We start from the raw sequence: 21,798 nt of genomic DNA, 5'->3' as shown, positions 1-21,798 counted from the left end.
ATAAAAACAGATGGCATATAGAAGAGTTGATGGGTAAACATGGAGCTGGGCATGAGAAAGGCCTTACAGAAGAGTAAATTATTTATAAGGAGCTCCTCAGGACAAACATGATGGGAAACGGTTCTTAGAGAACAGAAAGTAAACAAAAGACTAGGAGTATGGCAACCAGACATCTGAAGAGGAAAAATGGAAAATCTATAAGAACTTGGAGATGAATGTCACGCTGCTTGTAAACACTATGCAGCCGGTTAGAACTCACTGTCTGCACGTGTGAAAGGGTGGAGAACCGAGGCGAACAGTGGGTGCCTCCCTTCATCTTATCAGTTAAGACAGCAATGCTCACTAAGCTCAAAACTCGCTGATTATCTCCCCCTCTTCCACTCCAGGCAGGGTTATAAGTGTGAAAGCATCCTACCATGTCTGGCTTTTCTTGGGTGCTGGAGATCTGAACTCGGGTCCTCCTGCTTGCACAGCAAGCATTGCACTGACTAAGACATCTTCCCAGCCAGAGAAATGAATGTTAGACTTAAGAATGATATTAATAATTACTATACCTGTGTTTTGTTTTAAATATAATGTTAACTTAAATTACATTTAAGAGATCACAGAATATATAAGAAAAATGAAGACATCTTCAGAGCAAAGCCTTCCTTTTCAAACATGACAATATAAACAGTGCAGCATAGTAAAGATTAGTATAACTGTTTGAACATAAGCTGCAGGGATCGGTCTGCTTACTTTTAAACTCCATGCCTCTCAAGTATCAACCTACTTATCTGGTTGAAGCTGCCACATCTCTTAGTATCATTATAACCAGAACACTTTACAAATCAAGCAAGGTTTGGTATTAGACCTGTGCTTGACCAATACAGCTCTCCCTTACCACAGACAGCCATAACTTCAAACATGTCTTGTGGGAAGCCAAAGTCTCTTTGTCGATGTATCTTGAATTGTTGCCACAGTGTTGCTTATCATAAAAAGAGGGACCTCCTGAATGGCCTTCCCGCTTCCACAGTAGCTGTCACCACATTTATTCTTTATATTTCCCTTTGTTAATAACATATAAATGACTTTTGCTAGCCTTTTGATCTATTTGCCACAGATAAAACAATCATAGACACAGGCAGAAGAGTAAGTAAGAGTAAGCAACTACAATGTTGGAATTATCTGTCAACATGGAAAATTATTATTGTGGTGACTATAGAAAGTCATCAGGTTTTTTTTTAATGATTACAGTTAGTAAATGAAAATCCTGAGAATTATCCACATCGAACTTTTTTAAAGTGACAATTAGTTTAATGTTCAAAACAACACTCAGGGTAAACTTCATTTGCTCCTAACAACAAATATATTTTGAGTAGCTTCTTACTGTATGCTAGCCCACTATCTAACCAATGAGGTTATACTGGTATGCAGACAAAAGTCTACTCTGACATTAAAGTACACATGGAATAACAATAAATGAGACAGAAAGACAGACAGACATAGTATGTTAGAGGAGGAAAATAAACTTTTATGTACTGTAATGACGACGTGAAAGGAACGTTATCCAGCAGAACCAAGTGGGCTATGCTGAGAATATGACTTGTAAGCAAGAATGAAGGACAGAGTAGAACATGTCAGGCAACGGTGTATGGCAGACACTCTGAGTAGAAATGGAGTAAGTGGGTTTGGGTTCTAGGTCAGGAACAGTCGCCTGACTTTTGTGTCACTGAAGTCATTAACCACAGACAAGGCTTGCCTCGTGTTTGCCAGCTACAATGGTTATGCTTATATAGCATTGTTTTCAGTGTAACTGGAAAGTGGAATCAAACTATTTAAGCGTTTCTGAGAGCGGGCAATGCCTGTCTATTGCTATACAAAGTACAAAACAATGTGTTCATCATGAACGTTAGCCAAAATGAGAGTTTGCTTTGTAAGTCAAAAACGATTATCTATTTTGAACTAATGTCATGGTCTTACTTATCCTGTTCTTCTTTTTCCTTAAGAACAAAATCCCTGTCGTTAGTAGCCCCACTGTGCCTTTGAGGAATTGGTTCATCGCCTTTGTGTTCAGCAGTAGCAGCAACAGCCACAAAAGCAGCAGTGACAGCAGCAGCGACCACAGCATTAACAGCAGTGTTGGAGGAAGTCGCAGCAGAAGCAGCTGCAGCAGCAGCAGCAGCAGCCGAGGCATCATAGGCGGAAATGGAAGCAGCTGCAGCAGCCGCTGAAGCTTCAGAAGCAGACGCAGAAGCCGAAGCAGCAGAAGTAGAAGCTGCAGAAGCAGACGCAAAAGCAACAGATGCGGAAGCGGAAGCTGCCGAAGCGGAAGCAAAAGCAGCGGAAGCAATCCTAGAAGCAGCGGAAGCGGAAGTGGAAGCAGATTCCGCAGAAGTGGAAGCAGAAACAGCAGCAGCAGCGGCAGAGGCAGAAGCAACAGTACAAACTGTTCTGTCATCAGAGTTCTCCAGTGCTACATCCAGTTCCTGGAGTCGGTACTTCCTCTCTTCTTCATCCTTGTTATAAGGAAAATTCAAGCTGTGTTATTTTTCATTAAAAGGGAGTTTTATAATTCCATTCATTTTATTACTTGTCAGTGCCAGGGTCTTGATTTTAGTCCACACATATTTGTGTTTTAATTTTATCACTACAGGCCACTGACATGTTGTAACCTCTGCTTTGCTTCTGTTTGAGTAAAAGGCCCAGAATTTTCAGGACTCTTAAAAGGGGACATGCTCTGTCTGGCTTTTAAAAATCTGCCCTTTGCTGTAAAGCAGGGCACACCTTTAATTCAAGCTCTCAGAAAGCAGAGGCAGACGGATCTGTGTGAGGCCAAGGACAGCAGGGCTACACAGAGAAACCCTGTCTCAAAACAAAACAAACCTGGGTTTTTGCAACCTAACACATTCACTTCCTTAATGATGTGAAGTATCAAGAAAAGGACAAAGTAAATCCTCTCCAGTCTGCATGACCTAGATTTTACATTAATAGCCAGACTTAGAGACTGTGACAATAAAGAGGTTCTGGAATAAAAGGAACCTTACCCTTCTGCACTACATCAGTCTTTCCTTGTGGTCTTTAACAACTGCTAACTGGGATCCCGGGACAGCAAATCAGGGAAGGTGGCCTTTGAAATGCATGAACGATGTGCGCCACTGCCCACAGGAGGAGTTATGTGAACAAAGCCTGAAGGATTGATTCTAAGTGATGAAATGGTGTTACCCATTGGTTTATGTCACAGAGCAGTTGATAAGTTTCCATAAGGCTGACTCAGATGGGTTGCCCAGAAAGCCCACTGAATCAGCTAAGTTTAAGAGTTATGAGTTTGAGACTTGGAGAGGTATATATTTGTCTAATTTTCAATTAGTGATATTTTGGTTTATAGATTTATTATTTGTATATCAAACATGTTGTTCCTTTCATTTCAACTATAAGTACCCTAGAATCATCATCATCATTTTCTGCATTGTTATAAAATTGCCTTCATTTATGTTAAAAATATGTCTAGGTGACTGGAGAGATGACTCAGCAGTTAAGAGCACTGACTGCTCTTCCAGAGGACCCTGGTTTGCGTCCCAGCACCCACGTAGCAGCTCAAAAGCCACCTGCAACTCTAGTTGCAGGGAACCCATTGTCCTCTCCTGACCTCTGTGGGCACTGCATACACATGGTGCACAGACATATAAGCAGGCATAATACTCATACACATAGAACGATAGCATTTTTAAATGTTTAAAGTATGCTCTCATTCCAGTTTGTCGTTCTTGTAGTCTAATTTATTTTTCCCTAAGTCTTATAAGACTAAATGACAAGGGTACCCAGGACTGGGAACAAGAAGGGGATGAGAGAGCATCTTCAAGACTGGATTTTTTATATAATATCTGCAATGCTATGGGGATGGTCTATGCATGTGCATCTTTTCTCTCACAAACAGACACATTATTCTTAAATTAGAGGGAATTACCTTTGAGTGTGCTTTTCCTGTAGAGATGCTAGGTGGTGGCTCTTTCTCAGAGGGTTCAAGAAATGTCCTTAATTTGCTTCTGAGGACTTTGGTAAGCTGTTTGCTTTGCTGGGCCTCCTCGGCTGTTTTCATAGGAGGACGTCCTGAGTGTGCAGGCCTATGTCCTGTGTCACATTTCCTTTTCTCCTTTTGCTCTTGAGATGTCGTTCGCAGATGGTCAGGCTGAAGGTTTGTTTGCCTGGCTTTGGATGCTTTTTGTCTTGGGATACTGGTTTTTAAGGCAGCTTCATCCTTACCAGTCATGGAGGGAAGTGGACACAGAACAAACAGAAATGGATTTATGTCACACTTATTTTCTTCGTATCGGCTTAGCCACTCACAACCCAGCATTGAGAAATAAACAGCGCTGCAGATATGGCTCAGAGATGCAGCCCTCGTGAGGCCCTAAGTTCAATTCCCAGCACCAGAAAATAATTCTAAAAAAATCAAGTGAAAATAACTTACCCCAGCCTAGACTAGAAGAAGAACATGAAGTAGCAAACTTACTTTTGTTAATGTTTTTGAGAAATGACATATCACCAAGTAATAAACTTAAGTAATTTTTTTGACAAGAGTCTCACTATGCAGCCTGGGACTCAGTCTGTCTGCCTTTGCCCTCCGAAGGCTGGAATTAAAACAGTGGTCCATGGGGCTGAAGAGATGGCTCAGCGGTTAAGAGCACCCGACTGCTCTTCCAGAGGTCCTGAGTTCAATTCCCAGCAACCACATGGTGGCTCACAATCATCTGTAAAGAGATCCGATGCCCTCTTCTGGTGTGTCTGAAGGAAACTACAGTGTACTTATATATAATAAATGAATAAATCTTTAAAAAAAACTTTAAAAAAAAAACCTGGGGCACACTCCACTCAACTAAATCACATGATCTTTTAATATTACAAAAGAAACCAGGCATATTGGTGCATGCCTTTAATCCCAGCATGGGAAGGCAGATGCATGAGGCCAACCTGGTCTCCACGGTGAGTTCCAGGATAGATAGATAGATAGATAGATAGATAGATAGATAGATAGATAGATACATATATATAGATATCTGACTGTCACACAGTCTCCTGGGAACTAGAGAGAGAGAGAGTCACATCACTGCAGTCCCCTTCTCTGAGACGGCCTTTTGCTCCTCCCTTGAGGAAGATGTTACCCAAAGAAAGGAACTGGAAACTGCCCATCACTAGTTCCCAACTCGCTGTAACTTTCCTCAGTAGTGACAGCTCTGGAAACAGTAACCTCAAAGTGCACCTTCATTTCACTACATTAAAAATGTCTGCCACATCCCAAAAAGACCTTGGACAATGGAGGCCAGATTTTAATCTCTTATGTGAGTGGCCATTACTTCAGGAACACAATAAAATATCAGTGAGTCTTTTGTTCACTATGTGAGTCACAGTGATCCAGTCACTCCTGAATGTATTTCTTCAAAGGTCCCATTACATTTTTTTTTCTAAGACATTTTACAAATCAATATTTTTTCCAAACTAAGGGCTTCATGTCCTAGATTGACCAAGTACCTTCTCTGTACAAATGAATGAGAAAGTAGGGAGTGGTGGTACATGCTTTTGATCCCAACGCGTGGCAGCCATCGTCAGAGGTTGGTGGACCTCTGTGTGCGTCTACATAGTCCAAACCAGTCAGGACTACACAGTGAACTATGACTCAATAAATAAGTTAACTAATAACTTTTGAAGTATTATGGTGAATTTTCACATCATAAGAAATTTAACTAATTTTAAATATTTGGAATGGAAGCCGGAGAGATGGCTCAGTGGTTAAAAGCACTCGCTATGCTTCCAGAGGACCGAGGTTTGGTTGTCAGCATCCACATGGTCACAGCCATCTGTGACTGTAGTTCCAGTAGATACAGTACCTGCTTCTGGTCTTTACAGGAACCAGGCACACTAATTATAAATGTTTAAATTTCCACAATGGCGTCAATGGTAGCTTAATACAAGAGAAAAGCTAGAAATAGGGAAGCTCCCTTAAAGCCTCTATGCTGCTAAAATAAGAGTGTCTGAGGAAGTCATGACTACGCTCTTCTGTGAAGCGTAAGGCACCAAGGAGATTCCAAGCTAATACTTGCCTACTCCATCGGAACTTTCTTAGTTACATGTATTATCAAAAACATATTAGTTTACATATCATTCTACATAAAGCTCAGAAGATAAAGCACTTCCCATGAACTACAAAGATTGGAGTTCAGATCCCAGCACCCACAGGAAAGCCAAGCAGGAATAGTGCCCCACCTGTAAACCCGATCCTCTGCAGGATCCAGAGCAGGCTGCCTAGTCAACCAGCCAAAAACGGGGAGCTCCATGTTCAATGAGAGATATTGCATCAAAAAATGAAGTAGAATGAATGGTATGGAGGACGGCACCCGAGATCATGCTTGAGCCTCTACATCCATGTGCACACGTGTGTTCACATCCCAGACACGTGTGTGCGCACACACATACACACCACATACAAACACATGAAAAAGAAAAAAATCACTCAAACGTAGATTTATCCAAATGATTCTTGGTTAAATATCAAATATACTTTATGTGAAAACTATTTCTAATGTAAATGCCCAGTTACTGTGTCTGTTCCAACCCATTCTGTTTGATGTTGTTTTAGTTTGTTAGTTTGTTTTGAGACAGACAGAGTCTTTCTATGTAGTCCCGGCCTAGAACTCACAGAGTTCTACCTGCTTCTACCTATGGAGTGCTGACATTAGAGACACATACCTCCACACGTAGCACATTCTCTTACTTTGGTTTTTGTTTTGTTTTTTAATCTGTGTAAGCGTTTCTCTGTGCTCCAGGTGCCCACAAAGGCCTAAAGAATTCTTAGGCTCTCCAGCAACTGGAATTCCAAATGGTTGTGAGCCACCATGCAGGTGCTGGAAACAGTCCTGGTTCTGTGCGAGAGCAGCCAGTGCTCTTAACCACTGAGCCGTTTCTCTATCTCAATCTATTTTCTTATTTGGTCACTACTACCTCAGAAGTATTTTACAGAAGATGAAGAGACGGCTCAGCAGTTAAGAGCACTGACTGCTCTTGCAGAGGTCATGAGTTCAATTCCCAGCAACCACATGGTGGCTCACAACCATCTGTAATGGGATCCGATGCCCTCTTCTGGTGAGTCTGAAGACAGAGGTGGTGTACTCATACATATAAAATATTTTTTAAAATATTTTACTAGTCATTTGGAATTTATGAAAGTATATACATATGTGAGATATAGATATAGATATAGATATTACAACTCTACAAAATGTTTTCCCCCAAATCAACTCTTCATATGAAACATTGATGGGAAGGCAACTGTGAATTTTAGAAAACACTACAAAAGCAGAATTTAGAGTAAGAAAATAAATCTTACAATAATATTACCTTAATATCAACATTACTATCATCTTTTTTTCGACTGGAGCCATCAGGACCAAATCTGCAGGAGGACCTGCACAGTAAAGACGTATAATAATGAGTAAGTTGGATATTTAACAAAATCTGGGGAAAGGTCAGTTATTTACACATTAAATGGTATTTTCTGATTTATTCAATTGAAAGTTAGCCTTTGAACATTTTTAATTGGCACTTTCTGTCTTCAGTTACCACAATGCCATGATGTTAATGGACTGAACCTCTAAAACTGTAAGCCAGCCCCAATTAAATGCTTTCCTTTATAAAACTTACATTGGTCATTATTATAGGGACTATATAATATGTGCTACCTGAACAGAAGCAAAGCCATTAGTAGGGTGGAGAGGTGACTCCACAGTTAAGAGCACCTGCTGCTCTTCTAGGGGGTCCAATTTTGGTTCCCAGCATGCAGGTTGCCGTCATCCGTGTCAGGTAGCTCACAGTCACCTGTAACTCCAGCTGCTGAGGACACGTGACTTCAGCCATCTGTAGACAGCTGCACCCATGTGTATATACTCATATGCAGACATGCATGCTTTATCCAAAACTAAAAGTCGCTTTTTAATATTAACACAAGGCAGAAGATTCACTAGACCCTCTGCCTATCCGTCAATGAAGACTATACAGTTTATAGGCTTTCAATTGTCCAAATCCAGTCAATCTCTAAGTGAGTTCTCTCTGGAAGCAGGTGATGCCAGCGAGCCTGCCTGTTACAGAGAGTCTTGCCAGGGGCTCAAATTCCTTTAACATCTTTTAGCAAAAGCCTCAGAGTTTTTCAAGTTCTCTAAATAAACCACCAGAAAAGCAGCATGTTTGGTTGGCCTTTAGAATATATTTACTGGGGCTGGGGATTTAGCTCAGTGGTAGAGCGCTTACCTAGGAAGCGCAAGGCCCTGGGTTCGGTCCCCAGCTCCGAAAAAAAAGAACCAAAAAAAAAAAAAAAGAATATATTTACTATCCTGTGTCTTGATGTTTTTATATATATTATCTTTGTCAATCTTGTAAACTGCAATGTTTCTTAAGAATTTTCTATAACCCAGATTGCTACCCAACATGTTGTTCCTCTTCACATTCCTCCCATCACTTTCACTTCTTTTCTGTCCTCTACTACAGAGCTAACTTGCTTTTTCTGTGGGATCAAATTCAAGTCGTCCGTCTGGACAGCAAGAGCCTCTACACACAGAGGACACACTGATTCCACGCTTGTCTTCAATAGGCTTCACTGCAGTCTTACCTGCTATATTATTAAAATATGTGCCTACCTGTGGATAAATAAGCAAGACTACTAGGCTTAGAATTAAGAAAATAAGTCCGGGGCTGGGGATTTAGCTCAGTGGTAGAGCGCTTGCCTAGGAAGCGCAAGGCCCTGGGTTCGGTCCCCAGCTCCGGAAAAAAAGGAAAAAGAAAAAAAAAAAAAAGAACCAAAAAAAAGAAAATAAGTCCAAAGTTTATTTCTGCCACATAGTGTATTTTCATGTTACTTTTGTTTGCATTTAAGATTCTCTAGCAGAGCAACCATTTGGGCACAGTATGAAATGTAAGTTAATTTGCTACAGAGTACCTTGCCTAATCTCTCCAATTCATTAAAATTCTGAACTTTTTCAAGCCTGGTGTGATGGTGCATGCTTTTAATCCAAAAACTTTGAAGGCAGAAGCAGGTGGATCTCTGAGTTTGAGGGCCCCCGATCTACTAAGCAAGTTCTAAGAAACCCAGGGCTACACACACACACACACACACACACACACACACACACACACACACACACACACACAAATCTGGAAAAATACTAAATTCTAGGTGCTTTTAGTCTGTCTAAAAAAGTAATGAGTGTGTAACTGTCAGAAATAAATAGGGAAGAGAAAAGAAGAAAATGAGGAGGAGTAAAAGAAGAGGAGGAGAAGGAAGAAGAGGAGAAGAAGGAAGAAGAGGAGGGAGAAGAGGAGAAGGTAAGGAGGAGGAGATTGAAAACTAGCCAGGCATGATGACACAAGCCTTTAATAATCCCAGCACTCTGGAGCCAGAGACAAGAAGATCTCTGTGAGTTCTAAGTCAACCTCGTCTTCAAAGCAGGGTTCAAAATAGCCAGGACTAAAATAGAATAAGAAAGGAATATAGTTGTAGAAAATAAAAGCCAATCAACTTCAAAGTTTAAGAGGGAAAAAAGTCTCAGGGAACACTGCAAAAGAAGGAGCAGAAGAAAGGTAGGGAAAAGGGATACACAAAATGCCATCCTTTGTGGGTGAGACATGGCCACTGCGATTCGGAAACCACAGCACCTGAGTGCACCCACTCAATGGAGGCCAGCACTGAGCCCGCGAAAGAATGGACTGTCAACAGTCAAGCATGGGATAAGGGGCTCAGGAAGCACCCTCACTGCTGAGCTATTTGTTATGAAAGACCCTAAAGGCTTTTGCCAGCCTTACACCCACCCACCTCGGGCAAAGCTAAGCCAGGCTCCACAGGAACTTCCTTGAGTAGAAAATTCTCAGAATGTACTGACTGATGCTTGCTATCCAATAGATTTAAAGGTCAATATGCTTAGCCAATAGGTTTAAACTGTAACCTTGCTGATGTAACCTGTGCCCCTAAAAAGTATAAAAACTGGTTGTAATAGCCATTCGGGCTCACCTTCTAGTCACTCACCAGAAAATAAACCTCTTGCTTTTGCATGGATTTGCATCCTTGTGTCTTACTCGAGGGCATCTTGAAGTAAGTACCACCAACCAAGGGTCAGGGCCCTACAGCTACTGACAGAATTAGGGGGAGCAGAGTCCCTGTCTTCAATGTTGTGCCCTCTGATGATGATCTCATGCCCCACCAGGCTCTAGGGAATAGTGGAACCCAGTGGTTACACAGATGACCCCAGCTGGTTGTGATGGTTTGAATGAGCATGACCTCGCCATAGACACATAGATTTGTATATTTGGTCACAAGACAGTGGCACGATTTGAAAAGAATAGTAGGTGTGGCTTTGTTGGAGGAAGCTTGTCACTGGGGCTGGGCTTTGAGTTTTCAAAAACTCAATTCCAAGCCCAGAATGTCTCTCTTCCTACTGCCTAAAGATCCAGATAGAACTCTTAGCTATTTCTCCAACACCATGTCTACTCACCATGGTGATAATGGACTAAACTTCTGAAACTGTAAGCCAGCCCCAATTATGTGATTTCCTCTGTAAGAGTTGCTGAGGTCACGGTGCCTGTTCACAGCAAAGGAACACAGACTAAGACACTGGCTAAACTAAATGAATCACGAAACCAAATCCCAAATCATGAATCTGGGAAAAAGGATGGTGGGGGTGGTTGACAAGGAAAAGGAGATAAGAGGGTATTTCATAAAGAGTGGTCAATATACGTGTGTGAAATTGTCAAAGAACAAACTTCACACAAACGTGATACTAGTTGGGGCAGTAGCTTCCTAGGAAAGCCACAGTGGGAAATCAGTATGTGGAGACATCAAGTAAACTATCCCAAGGAGATGCTAAGTGTGGTTACTACAACATGTTCTAGAAGAGATAGTCTTCACTTCTCAAAAAAAAAAAATTCCTCTGTGGTTTGGCCTGATTTTCCCTGTGTAAAACCTGTGACCTTTGGTCTAAAACCTTTGGTGGTGCTCCAGAGGATGACTCCACATCCATGCCCGTATGAGCAGCACTAACTGCACTTAGTGTGATTTTTTTTTTAAATGAAGACATAGTTTGGACAGGGACATGTTGAAGAAGATATGGCAAGGCGTGAAGGGAAAAGTGGGGGTAGATAAAATCATATTTAACCGTATTCGGGCATGAAATTCTCAAGAAGAAAGAAAAAAATTTTTAAATGATTAAAAACAAGGTATTGGTTACCATTGGATTACCAAAAATATAAGGACAAACTGTTATACTACATAATACGGCTCCCCAGAAAAACTCTGCACCGAGGCGATATATATAACTAAATGAGCTGAATTGATCTGATTGTGATATCCACTTAGATGCTAGGGTCCCACAGACCCAGATCATCCTATGCTGAGGGACAAGAGAGTATGCTAGGTAATTAGACAGGCTAAAGTCAGAGACTTGTTCATCAATACTTGGTTATAATGGTTCCCTTGAGAGACTATCTAAAGTGAATATTAACTGGATTATTAATAGGCAATTAATATCTAGGAGCTCTTCTGATGTTGTACATTTCAAATAGTATAAGAAAGACACTTATCAACACTGAATGCCTAATGGTAGACTTCAATGACTATAATCCTAAGTGTACATTATCAAACTAATAGAAAATGATATCATTAGCTGAGTCAGATTGATAGTGTCAAGAAAAATACCATCTTCTTTTTCCTGGACTAATGACACGAACAGTAATTCTAAGAGAATGCACTTGTTAAGACAAAGATTTTCTCCACTGTTTCAATTGAAGTTGTTAAGAATTAAAATGTCCTGGCTCAAGGAAGCCAGATCTATGGAAACTCTTCTCTGCAGCACGCCAGGCCTCAGCACATCCTCATCACCACAGATTTAAAATCCACTAATATTACACTGAGGCTGTCTAGGAGAAAGCCGCTGGCGTTACAACAGAACTGAGTCTTTTCACCTCAGCTCAGGTGGAGCATGTCGTTCAGATTTGTCTACACTCTTCACTCCCTGAAAGGCCTGCTTCCCCGAAGAAAGGCAAGTAGGAAACACGCCGTGAAGGTGGGCACTGCAAGAACAAGCCCGGTGGTGTTTCCCCACTGTTAGAATCTTATCCGGACTCCACGTAGAGATGCAGCCAATGCTTTGAAATACAGACCGATGCCATTCCTTCGACTCTCCTCTTCGGCTGTCAAACGGCTGTGGACATCTTACTTTATAGCATGCAAACCATATACCATCTTCTCCTATGCTGAAGGACAGCATCGAGAAAACTGGCATGGGAGGTAAAAATCCCTGTTAGCAGGGATTTTTGTAGAAAGTTCACAGATCCCTGTGTTTGATCCCTAGCATGACACAAGAGGGGAAGGTTGCATATTTAAAACTGTTCAGTGAGCCTATCATATATTATGGCAGAGTACAGTCCCCTGAATGAGAAGTGGTTAAGATGAGAGTCGGACAGTGTGAACGTGCTGTTCCAAACTGGGAAATTTAGAGAGCACAATGCAAACTTAAATTGCACTGGGAGAAATTAATGAAAATTAATGAAATTAATGACCGCTGTATCTCATTACAGAGTGACATTTGGGCTTGTTGTTGTTACTGTTGCATTTTCTTTTGAGACAGGGTCTTACTGTGTAGCTCTGGCTGTCCTAGAACTTACTATGTAGATCAGGCTGACCTTGAACTCACAGAGACCCACTTGCCTCTGCCTCCCAAGTGCTGGGATTAAAGGCATGCGCCAGGTTGCACAGTGACATTAGTAACACTGAACTTCATAGGGACAAAATGTATTATTTATCATAAAAATGAAATGAAAAACTTATTTTTATAACAAGTACAACTTATGATAATGTGACTATAATGTACTAGGTTAAAAACACTTTTCTATTTGTACAAAAATATTAGAAGCCAAAACTAGATATGACAATATTTTCAGGCAATATTAATTTCACGTTTCAAGTTTTTTAGAAATAATTTCTTTAATTCTGAATCTCCAGGATGTTAGAAAACAATAAACAATTTAACTAAAATTTATACCTTCACTCTTTTTAAGAACTAAAATTTTTATTCATTTTTATATAGGCTAGGGCCACCTTGAGTAACACGTGCACTACTCTGTGTGGGTTTTCTATGTATTGCATTTGGCTGCTTCTTGGATATTGTGCCACTGTGGCATACAAAAAAAGTGAGACTTACTTTAATATTTACATGACAATATTTACCAGGTACTCTAAATTATCTTTTGAATTCATAATGTATCTTACATTAGAAATGTGTCAACAACTTTTAATGTGTTCTTCAACAGTTAGCTGTCATTGTCCTCACTTTTCTTCTCATGAAGAAGAAACGGAAAGAATTAAGTCCTTGGTTAAAATAACAACAAAACCACACACGCGCGCACATACACATACACCACACCACACACCATACAGCACACACACACCATACAAACACATACACACCACACAAACACATACACACACACACACACACACACACACACACACACACACACACACGGAAGAGTTCCATTCTTTCCTATGTTCTGCCCTGGTGATGTAGTAACTGCTGCCTTTTGTGTGCTCCTGGAGTTAGTGGCCCTGTCTCACTCACCTGCCCATGTCCCTTGGGTACCACTGCCCTGCCCCTGTCATGATGCTTTGGAGAGATTCCATTGAGTGCAATGCTCTGTACAGAGGCTGCTTCCATAGAGCATGAACTGGATTCTTGTTTCTAAGCATCGCCCTGCCAGTTCTCAGAAGCCACCACATTCTTGGTGCCTTCAAGCTATTTCTTAATAGTCCATTCATATGTGAGTGTTGAAACCACTCCCTGGCTGCTCTGTGCCTCACAAGCTTTTCTGTGTAATGCCGAGTCCTTGTGATTCACAGTCTGTGCCAGAACTCACAGGAGAACAGCACCGTCCTTCAGCTGTTCCTTCCTGACACCAGCTAAGAGCTGCAGTTCAGGGGCTGTTGTCGGGCTTGTTTTTCTAGACTCCACACTGGGTTTCACCACTGTTGTCGAGAAGGCTGTGAACATGCTCTACAGAACCATGTCCAAAGGCCTCTGCTGACAGGATCTGCAGCACAGCCCGAAAATTCCTTGAACAGTGCTACATTTTTTTTTCTTAAAGTCTTCTTGAAACGTAAATCACCCAAAACATATTAGTTCTATGCCTTAAAAGAATTTAATATGTGTGTACAGCTGATCCGTCTGTCAGAGGTGAGGCTGTGGAGGTAGGGCCTGGGGGTACACCTGTCCTGATCAATTAAGAATAGCCCTAGGGCGGGGTGGGGCGGTGTTAGCACGAGCCTTTAAGCTCAGCACTCACGAGGCAGAAGTAGACCTGTGAGTTCAAGGACAGCCTGGTCTATACAGTGAGTTTCAGGACAACCAGGACAATGTAGAAAGACCCCATCTCAAAGAAAGGAAGGAAAAGGAAAGAAAACCACTCGGGGATAGAGAGATGGCTCAGCAGTTCAGAGCACCATTGCTCTTGTGGAGGAGCCTGGTTCAGTTCCCACCACTCACAGAGTCGCTCACAACCACCTGTTCCTGCAGCTCCAGGGGATCCAGTGACCTTTTCTGACCTCCATGGGCCCCAAGTGCAAGGTGCCCAAACATACATTCAGAGAAACCACTCATACACATAAAACAAAACAGAATGGATCTTTTTTTAAAAAACAAAGTTTTAAATAGCACTAAGACTGAAGTTACTTGAGTAGTGTGATTATAGGCAAGGAATTTAAGAAGAGTACTAAAAATTTCTAAGGACAGACCATACCTGTCCAGGCGAAACACTGTATGCTTATTTGCGCCCTTCTCTATCAAAAGTTCCACAATCGGGCCTCTGTTTTGCTGTACAGCCAGTGAGAGTGGCGTGAAGCCCTCCTGAGAAACAAAAACCATTTACGGCGTGTGAAATGATGTATTTCTCGACTGAAGAAAAATCACTTTAAAATGGCACAGGAGGTGGTGAACAGCAGACCTCCTCTGCTCCTTCTTCCAAACCCCAGGCTTCTCACCCCTCACCCACCTCCACCCTCCCACCCTCTCACCCCCCTACCCACCCATCATCCCCCCAGCCCCACCCCGCTCCTGTCACTGGGCAGAGAATCTTCACTTCAGTGTGGCTGTGTGGTTTTTCCCAAGTAAATCAAGAGTTTCTTGGGGACAGGGGTACAATCTTTTTTTTATCTTTCTTTAATCTTTTATCTCCATCACCCCCAAGTCTAAAACATGGTAGCAAAGGTTTTACTTCTGTTGAATGAGTTAAATTGTCTTCTCTAGAGCAGTTTCTTCAGTCTATATTTCAAAACAAACAAAAAAAAAAGTAGTTTTCCAGGAATGCCACAGAGACTGACACACCCCCTAATTACAGAACTATAATTACAGGTCCAGTATTGAAGAAATCTCCTTGACTTAAAAACCATGCTTAACAGCACGTTAGTGGGGAACACTGATGTTTGAGGAAGGGCTTCAAGGATATAGTGTTCAAAGTTTCTCAGTATGTTTGCACTAGGTTAGGGAAGAGGGTCATTTGAGTCTCTTCAATTTTAGGGGGCAGGAACCAGATACCATTGTCAAGTGATTCATTTCCAAATGCGCCTCTCAGGAAATTGCTCTCAATTAAAAGACAGTTTAATTAGGTTTTACTGCTTATTGCTATAAGAGGCAAGGTTTGTTAAAACCTCAGTATAAAACTTTATTCTTGGGGCTGGGGATTTAGCTCAGTGGTAGAGCGCTAACCTAGGAAGCGCAAGGCCCTGGGTTCGGTCCCCAGCTCCGAAAAAAAGAACCAAAAAAAAAAAAAAAAAAAAAAAAAAACTTTATTCTTGGGTTGGGGATTTAGCTCAGTGCAAGGCCCTGGGTTCGGTCCCCAGCTCCGAAAAAAAAAGAAAAAAAAAACTTTATTCTTACATATAACGATAAATCCATAACAATATAAAAATCTACATTTTAGTAACTAAAGTTATTTTTTATTCTAGGGAAATTAGAAGCCAGAAATAAATAAATTCCTGTCAATCAATAAAACTTGAATTCTGACCCCTGAGTGGAGAGAGCAACAGGCCACAAAAGAAGATACTAGGGGCCCAGTCGCCCTTCAGGGTTTTCTTTTATGGGGTTCGATAGAAGGAGCAGCTTCGTTACTAGGGATGTAATAAGAGTGGCTCTTTAGGGGTTGGGGATTTAGCTCAGTAGTAGAGCGCTTGCCTAGCAAGCACAAGGCCCTGGGTTTGGTCCTCAGCTCCAGAAAAAAAAGAAAAAAAAGAAAAACAAAAACATGAAAAAAAGAGTGGCTCTCTGTTTTCATTACTAAGCTGGGGCACCTCTAGGCTTCTTTGTAACTCAGCTTTTTTTTTTAAACCAAACTAATTTCTGTCTCCTCTATTAAAGGGCATTTTCATCTGCTCATATAAACCTGGGAAAATTAAATAGTCGCTTCTTTATATTTCCCTTCCATATCAGGTTTGCACATTCACCTGTGGGCCTCTGATTACCACTCCATTCTCACTTTCTCTGACTCAGCCCCATCTCTGAGACACAAACCTTGTCCGTATAATTTATTTTTTTTCATAACATGACTTCCGTTTATTATAAAATCCTCTTTTTTAGTCATAAAGCCCAATTATAAGAAACTTTTTTTCTTGTGTGGTTTTATACTAATTACCAAAACAAAAACAAAAATAGGAAAGAAAGGCTTTAAGTGAAGAGATATGCAAAATATTTTTACCTTTAACAAATTTAATGTTCATGCAACTACTTGCTATGAATGTATCCAAGATACTCGTAGCCTCTGAAAACCCTTTGAAAGTATCCATATCTTTGATGATTAACTCCTTTAGAGCATTTTCATTCAGTGAGTGTCTGAGCTTCTGTGGCAGAAAAGGGAGCCCTGTGTGCCGATATTTTATCAAAGCAGTGTATTAGGAACGGGCTGGAAGTCAAAGTAAGTGGTTCTTACCTTTGTCCTAGCTTCAATATTTGCACTGTGTTCAAGGAGCTGGGAGGCTATGGACGCGTTCTCACTATGCACTGCATAGTGGAGGGCAGTGTTCCCAAGAGCATCCACAGCATTGGGGTCCGCACCGTGCTGCAGCAAGACAGCCACACAATCCTCACGCTGGTGCTGGGAGGCCTATGGGTTTCACATAAATAAAAACTATTCACTTTAACTAAAAATAAACACTCCACAGGTTTCGTCGATTACTTCTCATTAAGTGAGATCCATTCATTTTTATTCATTCTAAAAAGAAAAAAAAATACCTTGTTCTTTGAGACAGGGTCGCCTGTTTGGCACAGCCTTGCCTGAATTCAAACCTTCCTGCCTCAGCCTCCCAAGTAGGTATGTGTAAACACACCTAGATAGCCTGAGTGATTTCAAAATATTTATTACTTCTTTGAGAATCTCATACAATGTTTTTAATCATATTCCCCCCAACTCCTCTACCTAACTCCTCCCAGATCCATTCGTCTCCCTGTACTCCCCAACTTCATGTCTTGTTTGTTTGTTTGTTCGTTCGTTTGTTTAAATAACCCACTGATTGTCCTCTGTGCTGCCCATATACTGCTGGCATGTGATCATCTACTGGGGTGTGACCGGTTACTAGTAGCCATACCCTTAAAGAAAGCTGATTCCCCTCCCCCAGAAGCTGCCCTTAACTCCAAAGTTAAAGATGGGGCTCAATTTCCCACTCCGGGCTAGAATGGCTTGATCTTATCCAGGCCCCGGACAGAGTATCCTAGCTGCTGTGAGTCCATGAGCGCATGAGTCCTGACATGGCCAGAAGACACTGCTTCTCTCTGGTCCTCCTAACCTCTGGCTTCCTCAGAGACCCAGATGAAAAGACAAAGGGAAATAAGGGAGCTTGTTCTGTGTCCTTGTCCAGGAGTGAACTTGGTAAGACAGTCCAGGACTGGAGCCAGTGCCTCAAAAGACTCTTAAGCTGTGGCTTCTGGGGGACACATGTCTTCCCCCTGGACTTTGCTTATCAGTCCTTAGGTGTCTGTGTCCAAGGTATGCCATGTTCTCTTTGCAAACATTGACTTAGCTCTTGCTTGACTGTTTCACCCAACCCCCTGAAAATAGCATATGTAAGGCTGTACTTCTCAATAAACTTGCTCAGCCTAAGTCAGGCCTTCTGTCTCATGATGCTCCCAGAGCCTTCTGGGAAGGGGTGTGATGCAGATGTCCCATTTGTGGCTGAGCCCACCACAAACAATTATTCTCTGCATTCTGATGAGTCGAGTTTCTGTGTTAACCATTGTCCGCTGCAAAAGTTCAAGCATTTCCATCTCATCCATCTCATACTGAGATCGTTGGCCGTTGTCTTTCTACCTTAATGAGAGGCGTGCACTTGTCATCATCGCGGGCATTAACGTTGCAGTTCCTCTCTATTAGAAGAGTCACCACTCCCAGATGGCCATGCGCACAAGCATAATGCAGTGCAGTTCTGTGAGAATGAGGAATTTTTTAGGACATAATGGAGACCCATGTCAAAGCACATTTACCCATATAGTTTTAAAAATTAGATGCAGCATAGTTAATTTTCTTCTGACGAAAGATCATGCCTTTCCTTCCTTTCTTCCCTTCTTCCAGACTTAAGACAAGGCCTGCCTCATTCAGGGCTAGTGCTCTATCATGGCTACATCCATTCTTGGGGTAGCCTGTTTAAGTAAAAAGGAGAAAGCCCAGTAGAGTTAACTTGGCTTGGATTTGAATCCTACTCTAATCTGTTACCTGCTAGCTACCTGGTATTTCGTGGGCTTCCTATGAGCCCCATAACTCAATTTCCTTGTGCATATGATGGGGATTAAACACACTATCCATCTTCCACAACTAGTGTTGTAGTTCAAATTCAATCCGACTCAGATTTGTACAAAGCATGTGCAAGCGTTTCCAGCACCTGACAGCCCAGCATTTGACTGCTAACAAGTACAACATTGCAATGGAGTGAACTAGTAGAATTTTATCTACTCTGCTGACATAAAGATTATGGTATGTGGGGGCTGGAGAGATGGCTCACTGGTTAAGAATGCTGACTACTTCTTCCAGAGGTTCCGAGTTCAATTCCCAGCAACCACATGTTGGGTCACAACCATCTGTAATGGGATCTGTTGCCCTCTTCTGGTGAGTCTGAAGAGAGTGACAGTGTACTTATAAACATGAAAGAAACAAACAAAGAAACAAAGAAACGGGGTTGGGGATTTAGCTCAGTGGTAGAGCACTTGCCTAGCAAGCGCAAGGCCCTGGGTTCGGTCCCCAGCTCCGGAAAAAAAGAATAAAAAAAAATTAAAAAAAAAAAAAAAGAAACAAAGAAACATGGGGTTGGGGGTTTAGCTCAGTGGTAGAGCGCTTGCCTAGCAAGCACAAGGCCCTGGGTTCGGTCCCCAGCTCGGGGGGGGGGGGGGGGGGACAACAAAGAAACAAAGAAACATTATAGTAAGTAGGAATGGGCGTGGGTGTGCGGGCATGCTCCAGCTACTGAGTATATGGTAGTTAGAGGACAACTTGTGAAAGTCAATTCTTGTCTACCATATCCATCCCAGGGATGGGTTTGTGGAGATTGGTGGGTTTCTGTGGCAATCTCAGGGATTGGTGCGATTGTTTCTTGGCCCTTGACTTGGGTTTGGGGTCAAGTTAGGGTCAGGGTATTTTTCCTTTGCCCTTTATTCTACACCTTAGACAGTGTATCTATCTATACACTCTACTGCTTCCCGCCTTCCTCTCACAACAAACATTGGGAGTTGATCATTTAGAGCTCCTCCATCGCACAGCAAAACTCTCCCTCTGTCATAATCAACACACCCCCAAGCCGGGCCGCTTGTCCCCAAGAGCCCCTTCACTTCCTGCTCCTACCTACTCCCAGGTTCTATCACCTGTTCCTTTTGTCTGTGTCGTTGACACCGTTTAGCCGGAACGTGAGGAAACGCTCCACTGTAGCTACAGCGCCCACACTCGCAGCCCGGTGGAGCTGTCCCACCGCGCAGTATCCAGTGATACTGGGCCTAGGGCGCCTCCTCCTGGACCAAAATATCCTCCTCATCCGGACGCCAAGTGGCAGGCCAGTCCCGCCCTGCCCCACAGCCCGCCCACCTCCTTGTAAAGTTTTGAAATAAAGCCAGCCACGTCTCTCCACCCGGCCACAGGAGTGGACCGTTCAGAGTCGGGTCAACCGACCCCCTCTGTCGCCTGGCAACGGAGCTCAACCCCAGCACTCGGGTGCGCATCTCAAGGAGCTTTCCGACCAGGAAGGTTGGCAGTTCTGCATCTGCCAATTGCCGATTTGGTTCCTACCCAACGAACTCAAGTGCACTCTCTGTGTTGCGCGTGTGCACAGCTCAAGGACAGTTACAGCAAGGAAGGATTGACTTCCGCCTACCTCCTTTTTTTCGTCGCCTAGCAACGCCACTAAACGCAACTTCGTGAGCACCCTCCTCAGACGCAAGTGACAGGAGCCTAGCCAACCCTGCAACCTGCGCGGGTGAAAAGCCTTGGCAATGCATCTCCCTAGCAGGCCCCCAAAGGCCAAACACTGAAGAGAATTGGGTGATGATTCGGATCCTTTGCAGCACTGCAGTTGAGCGTCGCCTGACCCAAACGCCAAGTGATTCTCAGTTCCCGGAGGTGCAGCCGGATGGTTCAAAATGACATTTGTTATTTACCATTCCAGAATAAACCAGCTCTTTGGAGATGGAAACGGGAAGATCAGGAGTTCAAACTTCTCCTTTGCTACATAGGAGTTTGAGGCTAGCCTGGGATACATGGTATCTTCTCAAAACAAGACAAACAAATCCTATATAAAATAATGCAGGGCAAGAAATATTGACTGGCTGGAGTGAAATCTTTCCTCTCGATCCACAAAAAACCTGGAGAAGCAAAAAGAGGCATTTTAAGCCAATAAATTTATGTTGTGTACTTGTAGTTTATGAATTATGACATTTTAATGACTCCAAACTGATATTTTTTTAGCATTCCATTTTTTCTGTAGAACATATATGGGGTGCTTTGCAGAAGTAAAATGACTTAAACCAACATGGTTATTTATTTCCCTCTATAATATAGACACATAGAAAGATGGGTGACCTTTTTCCGGTTTTTGTTGTTGTTGTCGGTTTTATTGTTTTGCTTTGGATTTTGTTTTGGAGTTTTGTTTGGTTTTTTGGTTTTTTATTTTTGTTTTTTCTTAAAGTAAGTACTTAATTCAATATATAGCCCAAGCTGGCCTGAAACTCTTGGCAATCCTCCTGCCTCAACCTCCCACACCACCATGCCTGCCTTTCCCCACCCCCACCCCACCCTGGTAATAGGGGTGTGCCTTGTAGAGAGGTCAAGCAAATAGTTGACACCTTAAGTACTCTGATTAGAATTTTGATGAGGGCCAGGTGATGTCACAAACCTTTCAAGCACTCTAGCAGGAAACTTCGACTGCTGATAGATCCATTCAGTAAAGTAGCAAGACACAAAGTGAAAAAATAAAAATAGCCTTCCCACCAGACATGATGGCACAGACCTTTGATCCCAGCACTCAGAAGGCAGAGGCAGGCAGATCTCTGTGAGTTTGAGGCCAGCCTGGTTGACATAGTGAGTTCCGGGACAGCCAAGGCTACAACGAAAACTCCTGCCTTTAAAAAGAAAAAAATCTTTTTGATGAAGATCAAGTCTTTCTTGATCTTGATCTTGATCTTGATCTTGACAACTTTAAGTAAACTATGCTAAAATCTGTAATCTTAGCACTGAAGAGGCAGAGACAAGACCAATGCAAGTTTGAAGCCA

The 21,798-nt window shown here is 42.3% G+C and overlaps 1 protein-coding gene across 3 annotated transcripts in view; it reads right to left on the bottom strand.

Moving 5' to 3' along the window:
* The window catches only part of Poteh (POTE ankyrin domain family member H), an 85,171-nt gene extending 64,120 nt beyond the window's left edge, over positions 1-21,051 (bottom strand). Inside the window, exons 1-7 of one of the 3 annotated variants that reach the window (XM_087587095.1) lie at positions 19,902-21,051; positions 18,361-18,475; positions 16,987-17,160; positions 14,806-14,912; positions 7,372-7,438; positions 3,947-4,237; positions 1,963-2,498 (exon numbers count right to left, since the gene is read on the bottom strand). In XM_087587095.1, coding sequence (XP_087443221.1) covers positions 1,963-2,498; positions 3,947-4,237; positions 7,372-7,438; positions 14,806-14,912; positions 16,987-17,160; positions 18,361-18,475; positions 19,902-20,068 — 1,457 coding nt within the window. In that variant the 5' untranslated portion in view covers positions 20,069-21,051. Of the gene's footprint in view, positions 1-415; positions 498-883; positions 1,775-1,962; positions 2,499-3,946; positions 4,238-7,371; positions 7,439-14,805; positions 14,913-16,986; positions 17,161-18,360; positions 18,476-19,901 lie in introns of those variants that run through there. The other 2 variants (XM_087587096.1, XM_087587097.1) reach the window with 2 other exon arrangements.
* Positions 21,052-21,798: the final 747 nt, after the last annotated feature.

The sequence above is a fragment of the Rattus norvegicus genome, chromosome 15, assembly GCF_021556685.1.
Source record: "Rattus norvegicus strain SHRSP/BbbUtx chromosome 15, alternate assembly SHRSP_T2T, whole genome shotgun sequence".
In the NCBI taxonomy this organism is placed as follows: Eukaryota; Metazoa; Chordata; class Mammalia; order Rodentia; family Muridae; genus Rattus; species Rattus norvegicus.
This window is presented reverse-complemented; position numbering and strand designations above follow the sequence as displayed.